The sequence below is a fragment of the Pyxicephalus adspersus genome, chromosome 6 (assembly GCF_032062135.1).
Source record: "Pyxicephalus adspersus chromosome 6, UCB_Pads_2.0, whole genome shotgun sequence".
Classification (NCBI taxonomy): Eukaryota; Metazoa; Chordata; class Amphibia; order Anura; family Pyxicephalidae; genus Pyxicephalus; species Pyxicephalus adspersus.
The window spans coordinates 79,934,786-79,953,917 of record NC_092863.1 but is presented as its reverse complement, the minus strand read 5'-3'; the positions used below and the strand labels follow the sequence as shown (position 1 = coordinate 79,953,917).

Sequence of the window (19,132 nt, the reverse complement as noted above, 5' to 3'; positions counted from 1 at the left end):
TCCTCTTTTAATACAAGAAAGTACTTTACTAGCTTTAGATATTGCAGCTTGGCATTGCATGCCGTTATTAAGTCTATGATCTACCAGAACCCCCAGATTCTTTTCCATTTCTGACACCCCCAAATGTATTCCCCCAAGACAGTATGAAGCATGCATGTTGTTAGTCCCCAAGTGCATAACTTTATATTTATTTATATTAAATGTCATTTGTCACTTGGCTGCCCAATCAAACAGTACATCCAGGTCTGCTTGTAGAATATAGACATCCTGTATGGACATAATTCTATTACATAGTTTGGTGTCATCTGCAAACACAGAAATGGTTCTTTTAATCCCAAACTCTATATCCTTTATAAAGATGTTAAATAGTAAAAGTCCCAACACTGAACCCTGGGGTACACTACTAATAACCTTAGACCATTCAGAGTATGAATCATTGATAATTACTCTCTGGATGCAGTTCTTAACCCTCCTAGCGGTAATCCTGATTTTGACTCAGGGTGGATTTTCCACACAAAAAGGTATTCCCAAATCACACTCAGGGTCGCTTAAAACATTAAAAAAACACTTACCTTGTTCCGTTGTCGTCCCCTGACATCATGCTGGTCCCTGCAGCTCCTCCAGACACGTCTTCCTCCTTCGATCTTCTCCCGGCGACTGCAGAGACGATCTCCGGGGTTTCCCGGTGACGTGTGCATGCGTCGGTGCGGGCGGGAGGATCGGTGGGAAATTCAAATAATTTTGTATTGGATTCAATACAAAATAACTGTATTGAGTCCAATACAAAGAAATCTTATTATAATATTATATTATATATATATTATACATGCTACTGTACAGTTATATTTCTGTTTTTTCTATTTTTTATTTATTTTTTAAAGTTTATTAATAATTTTATTAAATATTGGACATATTTCAGTGAGTTATGCCTAAGAATTATAGGCCTACAATGTAAAATAAATTTCCATGCAAAAAAATGTAACGCTTTTTGCATGGATATAGAGACAGTATTAGAAGGCTAGGGGGTTAAACCAGTTCCCTATCCATTTACAGATTGACGTTTCTAAGCCTATTGACCGTAACTTGCATAATAACCGTTTGACAACTTTGGTCTTTCTTGAAGCCAAGCTGACTATCACTTAAATTATTATTTTCTAGCAGAAACACCTCCATGTGGTTCTTTATCATAATCTCTTGGACTTTTCCAACTATGAATGTTAAACTAACATGTCTGTAGTTACCTGGTAATGACTTTGTTCCCTTTTTTGAAGATAGGAACCACATTGGCCTTACGCTAATCCATTGGTACCATGCCAGTCAATGACTCTGAAAGCACATAGGAAGAGGTTTGCATTGGCAACCTCAGTGCCATGTCAGTAAAACTTTCTTACAAGCCTATTCACAACTATACATTGTGGTAATGCAAAGCTCTATGTGTGGTGCATTTTGCTGCAGTTTATGAATGCCACCCTAACACCATACAATAGCTGCCAATGCACAAAGTATGACAGCTCCCCACAATGCAATATGTCCTAAAAATTAGGTTGTACAATAATTGGTCTGATCAGGTATGAGGGTATACCATTCATAAATTATAGGCAGTTTTAGTGTAACGTGTCAGTGCACAACACAATACACATTAGTGCACATGTTTAAGCTCCTCAATGGACCATTTGAGTATGAATGGGCCTTTACACTATGGATACCCATTCCTATATAAATTCTAAAGGTCATTTAATAAAATTTATATCTGCTACTTATTAACCTAATAATACCTGGAAATCCTTCTATGAAAGTCCACGTGCGGGGCACTTCCTACTATAGGATTGACCCTGTCTCAGGACTGTTCGAATAGTGTTATCTATTGCACTGGCCCATCCCACCATTGCCACCTTTTTTTTTTTTGTGCTGATATGCAAAAAATAAAAAAGGCACAGTGATTTGGCAAGATAAATGTGAACCTATAAGTCTTTACTTGAAACACATCACATCATTGTCTTTAAATTACATACAACTAAATATGTTAGATTTTAGATGTTTTAGGTGACAATTAATGCCAATAGAACAAAGGTATATTCTTTATTCCCTGACACTGAACGCAGAAATTCAGCCACAAAAGACAACCATAGGACAAAATTGCATAACAAAGTTAAAAAAACAATTGTAAAAGGTAACTTTCTAATAGAAGCAGCACAATCTGCAGTCTATAGGAGCCTCATCAGATCTGTGCACTGCAATCAGCATCAATAAACCAGAAAGCAACACACTCAGCTGATTGACATTAGCTCTCCTCCTCCAGCCAATCATCACAAGGCATTGGGGGATTTAAACCTGCAAAGTACTTGGAAGCGTCAGATTGTAGGACTGATCATTGTGCTGAGAAAGGTGGAAGCATGGCAGTGGTAATGACAAGGGTAAGTCTGGAGCAACTTGTAGCACTATTTGTTTGTGAACCCTATAGTTGGTATATTGGAACTATTATCTATCTCATCAACATAGAAATGTATTACACAATCTATTTTTAGATGTGGGTTTTTGGGTTATGATTTGTAAAGGCTATTCTGGTTACTTGCTGCACATGCAGTCTGGACAGCTTTGTTCAGGTTTACCAAATACTATGTAATGATCTGTGGATAAAACTTGGAATTGGCTTCTCAGAAACACTCCTGCCCCTGTTTTAGATAATGATCACCTATATCCCTTGAAAGGAAAAGTATGTGTGGCTATTCTGTAGGTGGAAAAACCCAAGGCTTTACAATAGCTTCTTAACTTTAAATTGTCTGGCATGGGTGTCACCATTTGGTAGGCCATTACTTGTATCATGCTTCCTGGGCTTTGTATAGGAAGGGTTCTTCTTGGGTGTCCAGTGACACTGCCCCTGAAATTCTACTGCCAGCTTGGCTTGGTAGTCTTTCTGATCAGAAAGCTCTACAAACTGAGTGTAGTTATATTTGTAGCGTTCACAATTCCAGCATGTCATGGAAGGTTGCTATTGCTGAGTTTTTGAAATTCCTGCCTTCATTTCTGCATCACATGGAAGGCATTGTCCCATTTTGACTGATTTACTTGGTTCTAGGTGAGCTGGAGCTCTTAGACTTTTGTACCAAACTACCCAATAGCTTTCCATGAAATGTTGTATCTTTCCTGTATAATATGCAGTGCTTTACAAAGTCCATAGTCATGTCACTAACTGTCCCTCAAAGGTGCTTACAATCTAATGTCCCTACCATAGTCATATGTCATTAATACAGTCTAACCTAACTGCATGGTTTTGGAATGTGGGAGGAAACCAGAGTACCCAGAGGGGAGAACCTGCCCGCTCCATGCAGATAATCCTGGCTGAGATTCATACCTGGGATCTAGCACTGCAAAGGCCAGAGTGCTAGTCTCAGAAGCCCCATGCTGCCCAAATAATGGCTGTGTACATACCTTTCTGTAAGGGGGGGGGGGACAGGTATAGTAATATATCACTAAACTGTTGAGTGGCTTTAGAAAGTACTGACAGATTAGAGTGGTTGGGGTATTTATTTTCAATCTTGGTCTGTGTAGTTTTATCTTAACTGAATGCAAAAACCTTTTCTTTCTATTTTTCAGAGTATGCGACTCCATGCAGAGAATAAAATGGAGGGAGCTGCAAAGAAGGTCGGACTCCTGAAGACACGCCAAAGAAATGCTCTGGGCGATATTGGGAACTGTCTGAACAGAGCCAAACCAGCTATAAAAAAGGTAAGTTATACTAATTAATCTTGTTTCTAATGTATTGGATCTGTATCGTGGGTGATGGGGCAGCTCTTAGTCCTGCAAGCTAAGTTTGCTGACTATTTGTGACAAAAAGCATATAAGACTTCAAGCAGCAACCAATGGCTAACCTGTGAACATGTTCTGGGGGAAAATGCCTTCATATAAATGATGCCACCCTCCATGATCACACTTGTTCTAAAGGTGGTTACTTGCAGTGAGGGAGGCCTGAATACAAACATCCCAAAAAAGACATTTTTGTGTCTGGTGTATATTAGTGGGGCCTTCTAAGCTAACTATTACGTCTTTACCTTCATTCATTGGTGTTGTGGTAAGACATTACTTTGCCTTGTTCATAAACTATTGGAACACCTGCTGTTTGTCTGTAGAAAGACTTACTTTTGTGAAAAGGTTATGCCTATTTTTTTAACACCACCTGTTAATATTCTGGGCGTTATTGCAAGTTTGGCTAGAAAACCACCGCAGTATCTTTTTCTTACCTGCAAATCATGTTTTCTGGGGAGAAATTTTAGTAGACAATGGTGAAATTTTGACTATTTCATGTTACTTTTGCTTTGTATTTTATACCTGGATGTCTTGTGTATTGCAGGAAGGTAAGGCTGGTAAAACTGATGCAGTGGAAAAGGTTGAAAGGACTGCTCCTGTGGAGGAGGAAAAGGTGTGTTTTGCTTATGTAGCTGTAATGAATACAATCACACTCCAGCATCCTAATTATTATTTAGCTTTATTTTTAAGGTGTTAAGCACCCAAAACAGACCTGGACCTGCCTGAATGTCAGATGGGTAAAGTGTATTTAAACCCCAAAACATGGGTTGGTAACAGTAAAGTTTACTTTTAAACTATTAAGCATAAGCCGAGATTTGGTCAATGAGGCCAATTATCCCAAAACAGATAGGTAGGATTGCTTGGGAGGGAATTTTCTATAGAAAAACTCTTGTGCATATAGGTATTCATATCTTTTGTCTCTGCATGGTTTGATATGACAGATCAGAAATGTTTACAAGTTTCCAGGCTCTGCTGGAACTAACAATCTTTTCATGCAACAAATGTCCAGTTGTTGATGGCCCCTTTAGAAAGCATTAAGCATGTAAAGGTCAAGTTTTCTGAAGTAGTTTTTCTTTCTAGCCAGTGCCTATGAGCCCAATGGACACATCATGCGCTTCTCCTATGGAAGAACAGAGTGAAGCGTTCTCAGATGCACTGCTGCAGATAAAGGATGTGGATGAAGATGATGCTGATAATCCCATGCTGTGCAGTGACTACGTGAAGGACATTTACTGCTACCTGAGAGATCTAGAGGTAAGGAGCTATGTGTAGTTCTTCCCTAGGTCTTAATCTTTCATGGCCAAACCAATTTTAGCACTGGTTCTTCTACCCCTCATTCTGGATTGTCTCAAGTTAACGGACTGCAGTTGCTAGTACCAGTCACTCACTTTTGGTTTGAAAGATCAAGCAACTTTTGGGCACTAAAAGGGTTAATAAGCTGCCCACTCTCCAGCCTATAAGTTCAAAAGCAATACAACTCACGATTTAAATGTTTAGAGGCCTAGCGACTCTGCCAACTTTTCCAGGCTTGACCATGTTCTTGTACTGACAAATCTCCAATTTTGGCTGGTGTACATAATAGCAAACATCTTCCTGTTCTGATTTTGGAGTTAGAACATATTCTACTTGTTGGAGGGAATACAAAAAATTCATATCCTTTACTATTGAGGCTACAAGCTGGCTTAATGGCTCCAGTGAAACTGTAAACATATGAAAGGACATTCACAAATTATGTTAGGAAGGATTGTAACTTTCCATGCCTTATCCAAATGATGTTATGGTACATGAAAAAGATCAGTTCACTTTGCCCAACTCAACATCTAGCTTCTAGTAGAAATGTATGAATGACTCTGCATAACTGATGCAATATATTCTGGTCTTGTAGGCAGAACGTGCAGTCAGGCCAGACTACCTCAAGGGTCAAGAGATAACTGGAAACATGAGGGCAATCCTTGTTGAATGGCTGGTACAAGTTCACATACGGTTTAAGCTGCTCCAGGAAACAATGTTCATGACTGTCTCCATTTTGGACCGGTTCCTCCAAGTAAGTATCTAATGGCTGCTATAGTACAGCTACTACTGGGGGATGCTGCTATATATTTAGAACCATATGCTTTGCTTATGCCATAGATTCTCTGTGCACAATTTTTTTGAAACCTGTTAAAGTAGAATTTTAAAAAGTCTCCCAAACTCTTAAGCATACTTTTAAGAAATTAGGTCCTCTGGTTCTAAATAAGATTTAATGATTTTCTATTAGGGAAATTTAAACTTTTAATCTGTGTTTAGATGCTTACTTAGATGCTTAGATGTTTAGATGCTTAGGTGCCTTTACAAAGAGGACCTAAACTTTTCCAATGAATGGAGTAGATGACAAATGACATCCTGAACCAGTTTTAATTTGCATTAGAATATAAATGATTAGTGTAATTACATTCTTCCAATATTCCTAATTTCCTGGATTATAGTGAACGGGGTTACCTCTCGGCAGCTTGTCTTGAGTTGTGAGGAATTGGCTTGTTTCTGACTCAAAGACAAACTAAAACTTCTGCATCCTTCTACAAAGATCATGAAATCTGTTGTACATGGTGAACCTGTCCTTCGCTTGCCTAAAATTGGCTTGGCAACACAATGGAATAACCTCTGCTTTCTACTGTTTTAGGTAAACCCTGTGCCAAAGAAACTACTACAGCTGGCTGGTGTGACAGCTATGTTTATTGCATCCAAATATGAAGAGATCTACTGTCCTACAATTGGAGACTTCTCATTTGTTACTGATCACACCTATACAAAGAGTCAGATCAGAAACATGGAAATGCAGATTCTAAGTGTTCTAAAGTTTGATATTGGAAAACCTTTACCACTTCATTTTCTAAGGAGAGCGTCAAAGATTGGGGAGGTGAGACAGATTCCTAATTATTATTGATAGACATTATAACAAGCTATCATAGGTGTAATGTATGTTGCAGCCTATATGGGGTTTTCTTGGGACATTTGGTCTGGTTTAGAAGTAATAAAACAATATCTAATCTGGCAATCTGTGCCACCCCAGCTTAATGGCCATCCAAGGCTTTTGCTGCTTCCTCATAGGTCTCATTCACTTGTATGTATCCATACATCTGTATGGGAAGGAAGCTACAGAAGGCTTTTGGCACTTGTTCCAGTTTGAAAATACTCAGCATTTTAGGCTATTCTGATGGGTTGTATTACCTTTACCACAGGTTGAAGCTGCTTTGCACACCCTGGCAAAATATCTAATAGAACTGTCTATGTTGGACTATGAAATGGTGCATTTCCCTCCTTCACAACTTGCAGCTGCAGCCTTTTGCTTATCCCAAAAGGTTTTAGATGGCGGGGAATGGGTAAGTTCTGCTTTTTATCAGCAGGGATACTATAAGGAAAGTGCTGGTTCCTAGTGAGAGCTGGTCTTAATCTATTAATCTTTTTTGCAGACTCCAACTCTACAGCACTACATGGCTTATAGTGAAAGCTCTCTTACTGAAGTCATGCAGCACTTGGCAAAGAATGTCCTGAAAGTCAACAAAGGGCTCACAAAGTTTATGGTAAGATCTTTTAACATGTTGGATGGGTTATGTTTATACACTAGTGCTGTGCTTGTAGGTTGAAACTTGGCACTAAACTGTAACTATTCTTGAAAGTACACTACTAGTGTCTTGGTTTTTTAAATATAGCCCAATTGTTTCATTAAAGCTCATGCATCCTAATTGGATTTGCTACTTAGTTTACCTGCTCATGCAAGTCCTTTAGTCATACTTGAAAATGGTCTGACATAAGCAGCTATACTGCATAATGTGGTTACCTTTAATTGATATGCTCTTGTCTCTTGCAGTCTGTCCGAGACAAATATGCCAGAAGTCAGCAAATGAGGATCAGCTGTTTACCCCAACTCAATTCAGATTTTATGGTGAAACTTGCAAAAAATGTATGGTAACAAATGTGTATATATTGTACACCTTGCTCCTGTAAAATTGATGCTCTTAAATTTTTTTAACTCTTTAAATCTTTTATATTTTTTTAATAAAATGCATTTTAAACTATATGGTGGTCCTCCATATGATTTGGGTATGATGCCATTTCAAATTACCTGGACTGGTTAGATGTATATGGCAAACAGATGCTAGAACGTCTATGTTCTCATTGCACACTTTCTCACAAAGAGAAAGATTATTCCAAATTCCCAACCCTACATAGCAGGAGTTTAACTAAATGTGGTTTATGTAATGTTGGCTACAGGTGGTAAACAGAAATGGGCTTTACTTGCTGATAAGATCAGGATAACTTAATGTTTAGTAGGGGATTCATCTTGCCTTAACAAATGGTTATAAGAGCAACTGACTAGAGCCATAGATATTCAATTCTAATAGTCTGAAGCTAAATAACTTTACTTGGTCTGAATTGAAGGTAGTCCTTTGCCAAATTTCATTTAATTGGCACTGAACCCATTATGTCATTAATAAAATTCCTGATTTAGTAGCTTAAGTATAACTAAGTTGTGGATTTTCCACTTAAGTCTCTAAAATCACTGACCAGGGAAGGTTGCAGATCAACAATTTGACTTCATATACTGTGTGAATGTTCCTGGTGCCTAATTATACAGCCAGGCAGTTAGTATTTCAGTCTGCCCAACAGGTTCCAAGTGGTTGGGGAAGTTCTAATATAGATTGTTGGTATATGGAATTTCCCACTCAAATTCTGAGGGCTCTAACAATTGGTCTTTACACTTAATCAATCAAATCATTTTTGGATCTCATAAGCCAATTCTAGTTGAATTTTACCATCATATTATTGGGTTAGTATCTAAAGCTGGCCACTCCTGAACTTGTTCTAGCAGTTGGTAATTGCCTGGTTAGAAAATTGTTTTGGTGATGTCTTTACCTAACGGCAGCAAGGTATCCCACAATTGGCTGAGCACTGCATATTCAATTTGTGGGTCAGTGTTTGAGAAGTTATTCAAGTCAGAGGGTCACACAAAGCACTGTTTTGGGTGCACTTTTTTTGATTATTTAACCATATACTTGGCCACAACATTCTTGTGCAGGAATGCATGGTTTTCATGCTTTTGGTCTGAGCTAGGTGAAAATGACAGTATAAAAATACAAAGTATATATGAAAACTTATTTAGTACATCAAAATTCAGTGTCAACTAGTAATAGAGCTTTTGTCTACATACCTTTGCAAAGTTGGGCTTTCAGGGCATAGCTTCTATGTAAAAAGATGAAAATGTTCATATATGCTGTGGCACTAATAAACCCTTACAGTACAATGTAGTGCTTGTATAGTCTTTGGATAAAAGAGCTATCATTTTGCATCCAATGCAAAAAGTCCTTTTGGTATAATGTATATGTTAATGACAACGCAATCTACCTATGTAGATCACTGTAACATGACCTCTTTCATTTGAAGATTCTCTACTAAAGACAATGTATCATCTTGTCACCTATTACAGTACAGTGGAGGTGTTTGGGTGGCACAACTAGTTGTATTAGGGGTCATGGAAAACTAAGTCCCACTTAAGAGGATCCAAAATGTGCCTGCCTGATTGTGCGGGTAAAAATAAAGTTGAGCTGTCCAGCAACAACTTTGGTTGGGCCAGGGAACATGGCTTCCCTTGCTGGTGAATTAATTCCCATACACCTGTGTAGGAGTTAAATGAGTTACAGGCAGTAAAGAAGGCCAAAGGAAGATTAGCGTGTGTGTATATAGGGAAGTCCATTGTCAGTCACTAAGATGGCACATCCTACAATGAAACATGGATAAGTAAGTCATGGGGGTTTTCACCTTTTAAACCAGGTATTAAATCTCATTTCACTTTGGATTGTGTAGATGGTCCTAATTCCTGTCCTGGTCACGCAACATGACATTTTTCAAAATGATAGGAAATTACACTCCTAGACAACTTTAACAAGAACAAATGTCCCTATTGGAAAAATTATCTCCTTCTTGAGACCGCTCAAAAAATGTAATTTCTCATTACTTTTAATGACTATTTTCATTAAAACTAGTGGGGTAAATCTTAGCAAGGGGCAGTAAAAAATTATCCAGAATGCAGTGTGTGGATTTGTACAGATAACATAGGTTATTTATATATAAATATAAAACCACACGACTGGAATCCACATTCCACTCACAAGGAAGTAAAAGCAAACAAGCAGAGGATTAAAGAGTTTGTACAGCTTGAGATAAAACTGCTAGGCAACTTTTGCTAAAAGGTTCTTTTCAAGCTGGAGGAGGTACACTCCTTCATAGCAACCATTTCTACTGAAATACAAGACCTCAAACATTGAGCAATAAAGACATCCACCATGCATAATGCTTATCCACATACAACTGGGTTTTGTATCTCACTAAAGAATATTTTAGATGAAAAATTCTGAAGACCTCAATGTATTGATGAAGCCTTGAAACATAATTGGCATGATCTGTTAATGTACATCTGAACACAATGTATACCCTAAAGAAAAGAGTCAGCTTTAATGAAAAGCCAATGTTTTGTAAGTAACTAACTTTTTGAATATTCTCTAAACAAAAGCAGACAAGTAGCTCTGTTCATGTTGTGGAAATGATTGCTCAATAAATGCTTGTAGTGCAGTAATTTGATTGTTTTATCAATATGCCCTTGTAATGAAAAGAAGTCACAAGACAGGTATTTCCCTATTTTTAGTATGAGACCATCTTAGGGTTTAGTAGATATGTACATTTGCTGTACTCCTGATCTGATAAAAACTTCATCCAACCTGATTTTTTTTTTTCCCAATTTCTTTTGAATTGATATTTATGCACCCAAGTCAATCATTGAAAGTGTGTGTTTCTTGTCATATGATATACCCCATCCATGTACCCTAAGGTGGAACTAAACCATTTTTTCAGAAGTGTCAGGCGATGTCCCTTCAATAAAATAACCTTACTTGCCTTATCACAGTGGTTTAAATGCTCTCCCTTTCCCTGTTCTATCAAAGGTGTTTTGATGGAATAGGTTTTAATCTTTGGCTTTCTTGATTCACTTGGCTGGGTTGAACCTATCCTGGCACAATCAGTGATTGATGAAGACAGCAATCAGGCAGTAAGTATGTTTTATTGTTTTATAGTAAGTATGTTTTATTATAGTATGTTTTAGGGTTGCCTGTTCCTTTCCGCAATAACACAAATCTTCAAAGTGAAACATAATGCCAAGGTGTTCTTTATTCTTACACTTTGTGACTACGATTTGTTTAAATAACACCAAAGGGGGTGTCTTGGTTGGCACAATTAAATTGAGGGGGCAAAGAAGGGGTTATTTTTAACTGCTTTCACCTTCCACTTCCTGTTCATGCTATTTTATGAGTAGAATTAATCACTGCAAATAGCATATAAAAATCCTTTCTAGATGTTGTGACCAACATGGTGCCTGTAGTACTTCTCTAGAGATAGACAGTGTAACTAATATAAAAATAAAACCTAAAAACCTTTCTATATTTCCCCTTTAAATAAAGTCACCATCAGTTTGCTGAATGTTGATGATCCAATAAAGCCCTTACTGTACACAAATATCTGCGGGGTGCATGTACTAAACCATCCTCCCGCACATGACGATGCTTGAATGACAAGCTGGAGTGGTTTTCTTTAGGTTACAACTATTAATTACTGTTAGTGAAACCTCTAGCATCAAAAGAAAACTGGGGGAGAGACTAATTGTATACAGTGCTCAAAATTACTACTTAGAATGCAAGGGATGCACACTGCCATAATATACCTTAAAGGTTGATTCCCATTTTGGATAATTACTTACAAATATATGCCTGGTTCTTGAATTCGGAATTAAAGCATTAAGGTAAACCTTTCCCAAATCTGGACAATTAAAGCAGAATATTGTGGCTTCATTTATGTTTTTTTAATTATTTAAGTGGATACGGGCATGGAAGTTATCATGTTTAGATTTCTGGTAAAAATATACTTTTTTTTTTTTTACTGCTTTGCCAGTCTTACCATGTGTATATTGTGTATGTATATTTTATTTTAGTGGGATCCGCTGGAAGGACAGATAACATCCACAGTGGTGTTCTCCAGCATTACCACCAACTCATTGTGAAGAACCTTTCACTCACCTCTCCTGTGTATAGGAGACTGAAGGAAAATGGGATCTTAACAACTGATCAGATAGGTTTATTAGAGGTAAGGACATCTTACCATTACATACAAGACACAATAATGTTTATCTGATTTAGTATCTGTTTTGTAACTGGTCATGCCACTCTTTGAAGCCATCTTTTCACTCATAAGATGGAAGAATTAAGCTAGGTCGAGGTAACCTAATATAATTATTAATAATAAACACGATTTATATAGCTCCAACATATTATGCAGCGCTGTACGCTAAATAGGGGTTGCAGATACAGACAGTGACAAAGGAGGAGGAGAAGACCCTGCCCCGAAGAGCTTACAATGTAGAGATTTGGGAAGTATCACACAATAGGAGGGGGGATATGTAGTGGTGGGAAGTAGTGAGGGGAAACGGGTGGGCAAGTTTTAAAAGATGGATTTTGAGTGCTCAAAACACAGGAGCAAGCCGAATAGGATGTGGAAGACCATTCCAGAGAGTTGGGGCAGCTCTAGAAAAGTCTTGTAGCCGTGCATGTGATGAGGTTATGAGTGAGGAAGTCAGTAGGTCATTGGAGGAGCGAAGAGAGCGGCTAAGGGAGTATTTTTGTACCAGGTCAGAAATGTAAGTGGGACCATAACTGTGGAGGGATTTGAAGGCAAAGCACAGAACCTTGAATTTGTGGAATAAAACACGGAAAACAGTAGGATCTCGCTTATCCGGTTCACGACTCCCTGGCCTCTGTACTATCTGGCCTAGTACGGAGTCTGGAAAAAAAAAATCTTCCTTCTAAAATGCTGGGGCAGGGCGGGCGGACGTCTCCTGCGGTTTTCCTGCATGGTGCTCGTTGAGAGGTCCCTCTTACCTGCTCTCCCGAACTGTGAGCAGATGTCCGCGGGTGCGGAGAGAGATACACTGCTAGTGTGTGGAGGCGAGTATTGTACTTCATTAACTCCGGACTATCCAGCTTTTTTGTTATTCGGCCTACCCTGCCGCCACATTAGGCTGGATAGTCGAGAGACTACTGTAATTATTTTGCTAGAAAGGAAGGAAAGCATAACTGCTACTAAAAGTTTGGCAACTATTTCTTTAAAAAATGTCCTATAAAAAGAGATGTTTTGTCTATATGTTTTGTTTTTCATTCTATTATATGTAGTTAGATTTTTAGTTTTAAAACATTATCCCTCTACAATAAAAAAATGTAAAATCAAGTAAATTCAATGCCTTTCTCCTTTAGCAAGAAAAAATCCTCCCTCAATTGGTAAAAATTAAATAAAAAAATAATATAAAAATAATAAATTAAAAAAAATTTAATAAAATAAAAAATATAAAAATAATAAAAATAAAAAAAAACATCAAAAAACCTTAAACATGTTGTATAGGACATAGGTAGTTATCGTCTACTGTATATTGATGGCTCCTAGCTAAGAATGTTTAGTTTGTATTAATGAATCTACATTCCCCACAAGTCAGCTACATTATATTGTCGCCCATTTTGCATTTCCATTCTTACAATGAACAAAATGTTTTTTAAAATGCAGCTAGAAGACTCTACAGAGCAGAAGATTTCTAAACTAATTGATTTGCTGAAAAGAGCAGACCACCATGTTTTTACAACATTCTGTGCTATTCTACATGAAACCGATCATCATCAACTAGCCCAGGTCCTCCAAAAGGCAGTAAACCTCAAATCTAATGTGTTACCTGAAGGTAAGATATTTTAAGGCTGTCAAAGTTACCTTTTATTGCATAGTGGATAGAATTTTTTTTGTGTGTTAAGTTTCTCTGACATATACTCTGATCAGCTAAAATGTGAAGCCTGGCCGGTTGCTTGTCCTCACAAGCTTTTGGTGTGTGTCAAGAGACAGGCAGATCATGCTTTTAGGTTTATTATATTTTACATCAATTTGTGAGGTTTTGAGACTAGTTGGAGTTCTGTCAGGCGCATCTGATCTCTTCCTAAGCTGAACCAGTCTTTTTCAAATTGCTTTTGCAACCCCAATGATGTGTATAGGCCAAAAAGCAGTTCTGATGTAGATAGACGTCTGATGACACAGACCCTTATGGTCAGGGTAATCAGAAACTTTTCTGGTGCCAAATATTTTTTCAAGTCTACGCAAACTATCTTGTGCTATTTCTTTTTACTAGAATCAGTCCTAGAATCATGCTTAAATTCAGATATCATAGCCAAACAAGACAAATTTAGACTGGAGTAAAAAAGGCCGAGATGGGCTGCCCATTCTGTGTTAGTGTACCTGTTGGCTAGAAGAGTAGTGATACTTTAGCAGTTTAGTCTTAGATATAGTAAATATAGTCCACCAACAAAGATGACAAGCTGTACAGAGACAGCAACATTAAGGACCTAAACAAAGGGTACCAATCTAAAACCTCTTATGCTTGGGTAATGTGTATAAAATTGTGTGGGTAATTGTGTATGGCACCAGCCAATGATTGTTTAGCAAAAATCTGGGTCTATTCTAGTAGGTATACCTACCTAATAGTGGGCAGCACGGTGTCTCAGAGGTAGCACTCTTGCCTTTGCAGCACTAGGTCCTCCCACATCCCAAAACCATGCAGTGAGGTTAATTGGCTCCCCCCCCCAAAAAACAAATGGCCTTAGACTACATTAAAGACAATGGTTGGGACATTAGATTGTGTGAGCCCCTTTGAGGGACATGACTTTGTACAGTGCTGCATAATATGATGGTGCTATATAAATACTGTGTAATAATAATAGTATGTTGTTCAGTGTTCAAGAACTGTCTTTGTCTAATTGTCTGCAATTATGTACTCTTGTCCAGTTCTACCAGCTTCTTATAATAGGCAACTCCTGAATGAAGCAATATTACTACATCAGGAATACGACAGCACAATTAAACTTGAAAATGAACAGCTGAGAAAGAAGATCAAAAGGATGAAAAACAAATACATGAGCAAGTAAGTAGTTATTTTTTATTTTTGCAAGGATCATACTTATCATAAGGTCCCTCTATGGTATTTTACCAATGAAAATATAAATTACATATATAACGTTTTGTATTAGCCTCCTCTGGATATTGATGTAAAAAAATCCAAGAGAAGTGAAGGAGAAAGATACAGAAAAGTTGCAGAAAAGAATTAAATATATCACAAACATGCATACAAAGTATATACATAGTCCCTATAGAGAATGCTTTCTAATTATTTACTTTACGATCATTAGAAAGGTCAAGGGATATGTTTATTTCCCTAGTGGCTGAGCACTAGCATTTGCTAGGTTTTGCAACACAACTTTCCAAATACTCCGTTGTCTAGAGCAGCCTTTCTTAACCAAGGTTCCTCTAAAGGTTGATAGGGGTCCCATAGGTAGTAGAAGATTGACCTTACCTCTGAAGGTACCCTGATAGTTTTGTGGCCTACATTAGACAATTGACAGAGCCAACAGAGTGACTCTCAGGTTAGTAACTTTGGGCACCAATTATTTTTTAGCAACAGGAACACCAACCATTCAAGTGGCCACCAATATAAGGGCTATTCTTCCCCCACAGCTGAACATAGGTGTAAATTAATTCTATTTATCTGGACAAACAGGAATTCATAATGTGTAATAACACATAGCAACCCCTTAGAGGTCTGAACCACCATGACAAATGTTTGATTGTGGTCATTTTGCATATTGAACCAATGTTCATTTAAAGCTAATGACATCAGTAACATATTTAAAGGCCGGCATTTCAGTACATGTTTTATTCTGCATGCATTAAATATAAAAAGTATGTCATACCAGGGTCCACTTTGAACAAAAAGACAACTGCAATAAAGGATGCAATTAGGGCCTTTATATTGTTCAGCTTAAAGCCCATTTCAAGCTTGAAAACAAACACAAACATTGGATCCCTCAAAACAGCTTTGAGGTATAAAATCAGCTTTGTTGTCTCCACAACCTGGCTCCCAGCCACTCCTCTTCTTCTTGGGTAAATGACACCCAACATCATGTAACCCCCCTCCTGATGCTCAGGGCATCAAAACTTCCCCTAGTCTTTAAAGCATACCTAAACTCAGAAATTTCACTTTACATAAAAGTGTAAAGAACTCTTTTATTTTAAGTAAAAATTCTGTTTTTTTTTTAAAGCAACACCCTTTTTTTTTTTAAAAAAAAGGGGTGCAGCACCACCCCCTAATTTTTGTTTGCCTAGGCGACCAAGAATGAATAGGAGCGCATAGCCTCCCGGGATACCTACATCAGGCATCTCGGGAGGCTCTTGCATCCCGGGATTCTTGGGCATGCGCAGAAAGAGCCTTTTCGTATGGGGAAAAAAATTGGCGATCTCACGCATGCGTAGTGAGATCAGCAAGTTTTTTTTCCCCATCCTACGTCACATGATCTCACACCTTGGTAGGGTGACGTAGGAAGAAGGATGGCAGCGTATACCACGCCAGCTCACGGACGGATGCCAGGACAACACAGGACCCGACAAATCAGACCTCTGGGTGTATCGGACTGCCCTTCAGGGTTGAAGGTAAGGGGATTTTTTTAGTTTTGGGCACTTTTAGGTTTAGTTCCTCTAACTTTAGGAACAACTTGGATCTATCCATCTTCTTCAGAAAATGGGGATGAAAAAGACATGTGAAATCATGGAGTTCAGCTGAAAAACATGAAATGAGAAAAAAAAACGTGTGTTGATTTTTTTTTCCTCTTAATCACAGGGCTGTTACACATGGGGAGAGGGGAGAACCTAACCCCAGAATTGGGGTTGTAATATATTTCTGATGTCTGTGTCTTGACAGCTTGAAGGAACTTGAAGAGAAAATCACCATAGCCAAATGGGAGCGTGACCTTGCCATCAAAGAGAAAAACATCCTATGTAGGGAAAATGAAGCTCTGCAGAACCTAAACACTGAGCTTCAGACCTTGGTTCGACGACTACAAGAAACTGTCATTGATTCTGATCTAAAGAACCACAGGACTATGCGCTCCCATATACAGGATCTTGGCTTTAGCGTGGATTACCTACAGGAAAAATCCAAGAAATTTTACCCACATACACGCTTGGGTCATGTATACAGGTGAAACCATGTACCAAGGGAAATGTGACCTAACAGTGCTGGATTTAAAGTGTATCTACACATGTTTTGGAGAGAGCCGGAAGGAAAGGATTACAACTCCAGGTCAGGTTTTACTGTAGTCGGAGGCTTTGTTGGATGGAATACTTCACCACCTGTTCTAATATTTACCAGTTGCAGATTTTTACTCACTTCATGTCTGCTAAAAGGTTGTTGCAAAAAATCTCAATATTGAGTATGAGAGCAGTAAAACCTGACCAGGGTTCTAACCTAACCTATGGGTATACATATACAATATTTACCAGTAACTAGACCCAGTACTTGCACTGTAAATAAATCTTATAGCGCTAAACCATAGTACATTAAACATAATGCTTTTATACAGAACATGATATTTAATTGTGGTATCAAAGAGCATAATATTTATTTTTTTCTTGTAAAATGACTGTATAGATTGTTCTCTCAGGCATAAATATGCAGCAACTCACGGGGGTACACCGGGGTCCAGCTGAAAGTTGGGCTTTACCAAGAAGGGTGTTTCCACAAAGGAAACTTCTACCAAAAAGAACAAGTATGTAGGCTGCCATTTCTAATATCCTTCTTAATATAAACATGTAGATCAAGAGTTCTGTCTTTACTTGCTGAAAGCTTCCTTAGTGATTTAGAAATATTGAAGCCAGGGACAGATGGGCAGCTATAACATAAAGGGGACCAAAATGGCAACCTATAAACTTCTTTCACTATCAGATGGCTTTTAACCCAAATATTAACCACCTACCAGTGATGTGATCCTAATGAGCTCCATTGCTGGTGTTTATATTTTGTTTGGTCTTGGTTCATAATCTTTGGCTACCTCATTTGGCTGTGCTGTCATAAAAGGACTTCTACACATGTAGGACTTTCTTTATCTCAACTTTCTTTATATCAGTCACAGTGGGCCTGAATTATTAGGCTGGAGAGGATACACATTCATCATTGAAGTCTGATGATCCAGCAAACCTAGAAAGTATTCCTTAAAGTATTTTGCTATTTGTTAGCAAATGTTTTCAATCCTGGACCAGATCCATTTTGGGTTTGCTGGATCACCCAGTGTATCCTATCTAGCCTTCAAGCGCTTTAATAAATCAGGGTCAGTGTGTCTCTCCTGCAATACAAAAATCTGTCTGTTCACACATTTTAAATGTACAATTTAAAGTTCTAATTGTCCACCATTGATAGTAATTCTTCAATTCAGGTGGAACTAGGAAGGCTTGGCATGAATGAGAACTATGTGGTGTATGTATAGCTAGTCTACTTTATGAAGGGTTTATTCTTCATTGGAGGCTCTAAAGATGGCTACCTTTATAAAGAAGGTGGTGAAAAGAGCAGACATAATCTAACCTACAGCATGGAAGTAACAATTTAGAGGTAAGAAGTACATTTAGAATGGGATCTTCCTTGATTAGATGCTGGTTCTCCAGGAGTAGTATGATATCAAGCCTGTCCATGCGTATGAGAAGTGTGTATGCCAGAAGCATATATATATATATATATATATATATAACAGTACAGGACACCACAAATGTCTTGAAGCTATCTATAGACTTGGAAATACTGTGTGGTTGTATGTAATGTTAGGATGATTAAATTTAAAGTAATGTGATTTGTAGAAATAATATTCTGATTTGTCACTTTAAATGTGCACAGTTTCTTCCTAAACCTTCATATATATTGTTGTGATACCTAAAACAAATAGATCCTATGGGTAACTGTAATTTATTGAGTATTATTTGCATGAACTAATAATACTGAAGTATTTAAAAACTAATGAAATGTTGCTGTAAATGAACCAGAATTTNATTATTAATTCATGTAATGGTGTCATGATAATAAAGTGGAATATATATATATATATATATATATATGTGTGTAACAGTACAGGACACCACAAATGTCTTGAAGCTAACTATAGACTTGGAAATACTGTGTGGTTGTATGTAATGTTAAGATGATTAAATTTAAAGTGATGTGATTTGTAGAAATAATATTCTGATTAGTCACTTTAAATGTGCACAGTTTCTTCCTAAACCTTCATATATATTGTTGTGATACCTAAAACAAATAGATCCTACGGGTAACTGTAATTTATTGAGTATTATTTGCATGAACTAATAATACTGAAGTATTTAAAAACTAATGAAATGTTGCTGTAAA

General features: G+C 37.6%; 2 protein-coding genes across 2 annotated transcripts; both read left to right on the top strand.

The window, feature by feature from the left end:
• The first annotated feature begins 2,386 nt into the window (after positions 1-2,386).
• CCNB1 (cyclin B1) lies at positions 2,387-7,856 on the top strand. The gene is made up of 9 exons (XM_072413804.1): positions 2,387-2,414; positions 3,595-3,730; positions 4,353-4,417; positions 4,885-5,058; positions 5,690-5,848; positions 6,464-6,700; positions 7,023-7,163; positions 7,254-7,364; positions 7,652-7,856. The coding sequence occupies exons 1-9, from the start codon at positions 2,394-2,396 to the stop codon at positions 7,751-7,753; spliced, it is 1,146 nt and encodes a 381-aa protein (XP_072269905.1). The 5' UTR covers positions 2,387-2,393; the 3' UTR covers positions 7,754-7,856.
• A 2,264-nt stretch (positions 7,857-10,120) lies between these two features.
• On the top strand, positions 10,121-18,475 carry LOC140332589 (uncharacterized). Its single transcript, XM_072413803.1, has 5 exons — positions 10,121-10,313; positions 11,819-11,970; positions 13,438-13,606; positions 14,698-14,833; positions 16,664-18,475. The coding sequence occupies exons 1-5, from the start codon at positions 10,265-10,267 to the stop codon at positions 16,944-16,946; spliced, it is 789 nt and encodes a 262-aa protein (XP_072269904.1). The 5' UTR covers positions 10,121-10,264; the 3' UTR covers positions 16,947-18,475.
• Positions 18,476-19,132: the final 657 nt, after the last annotated feature.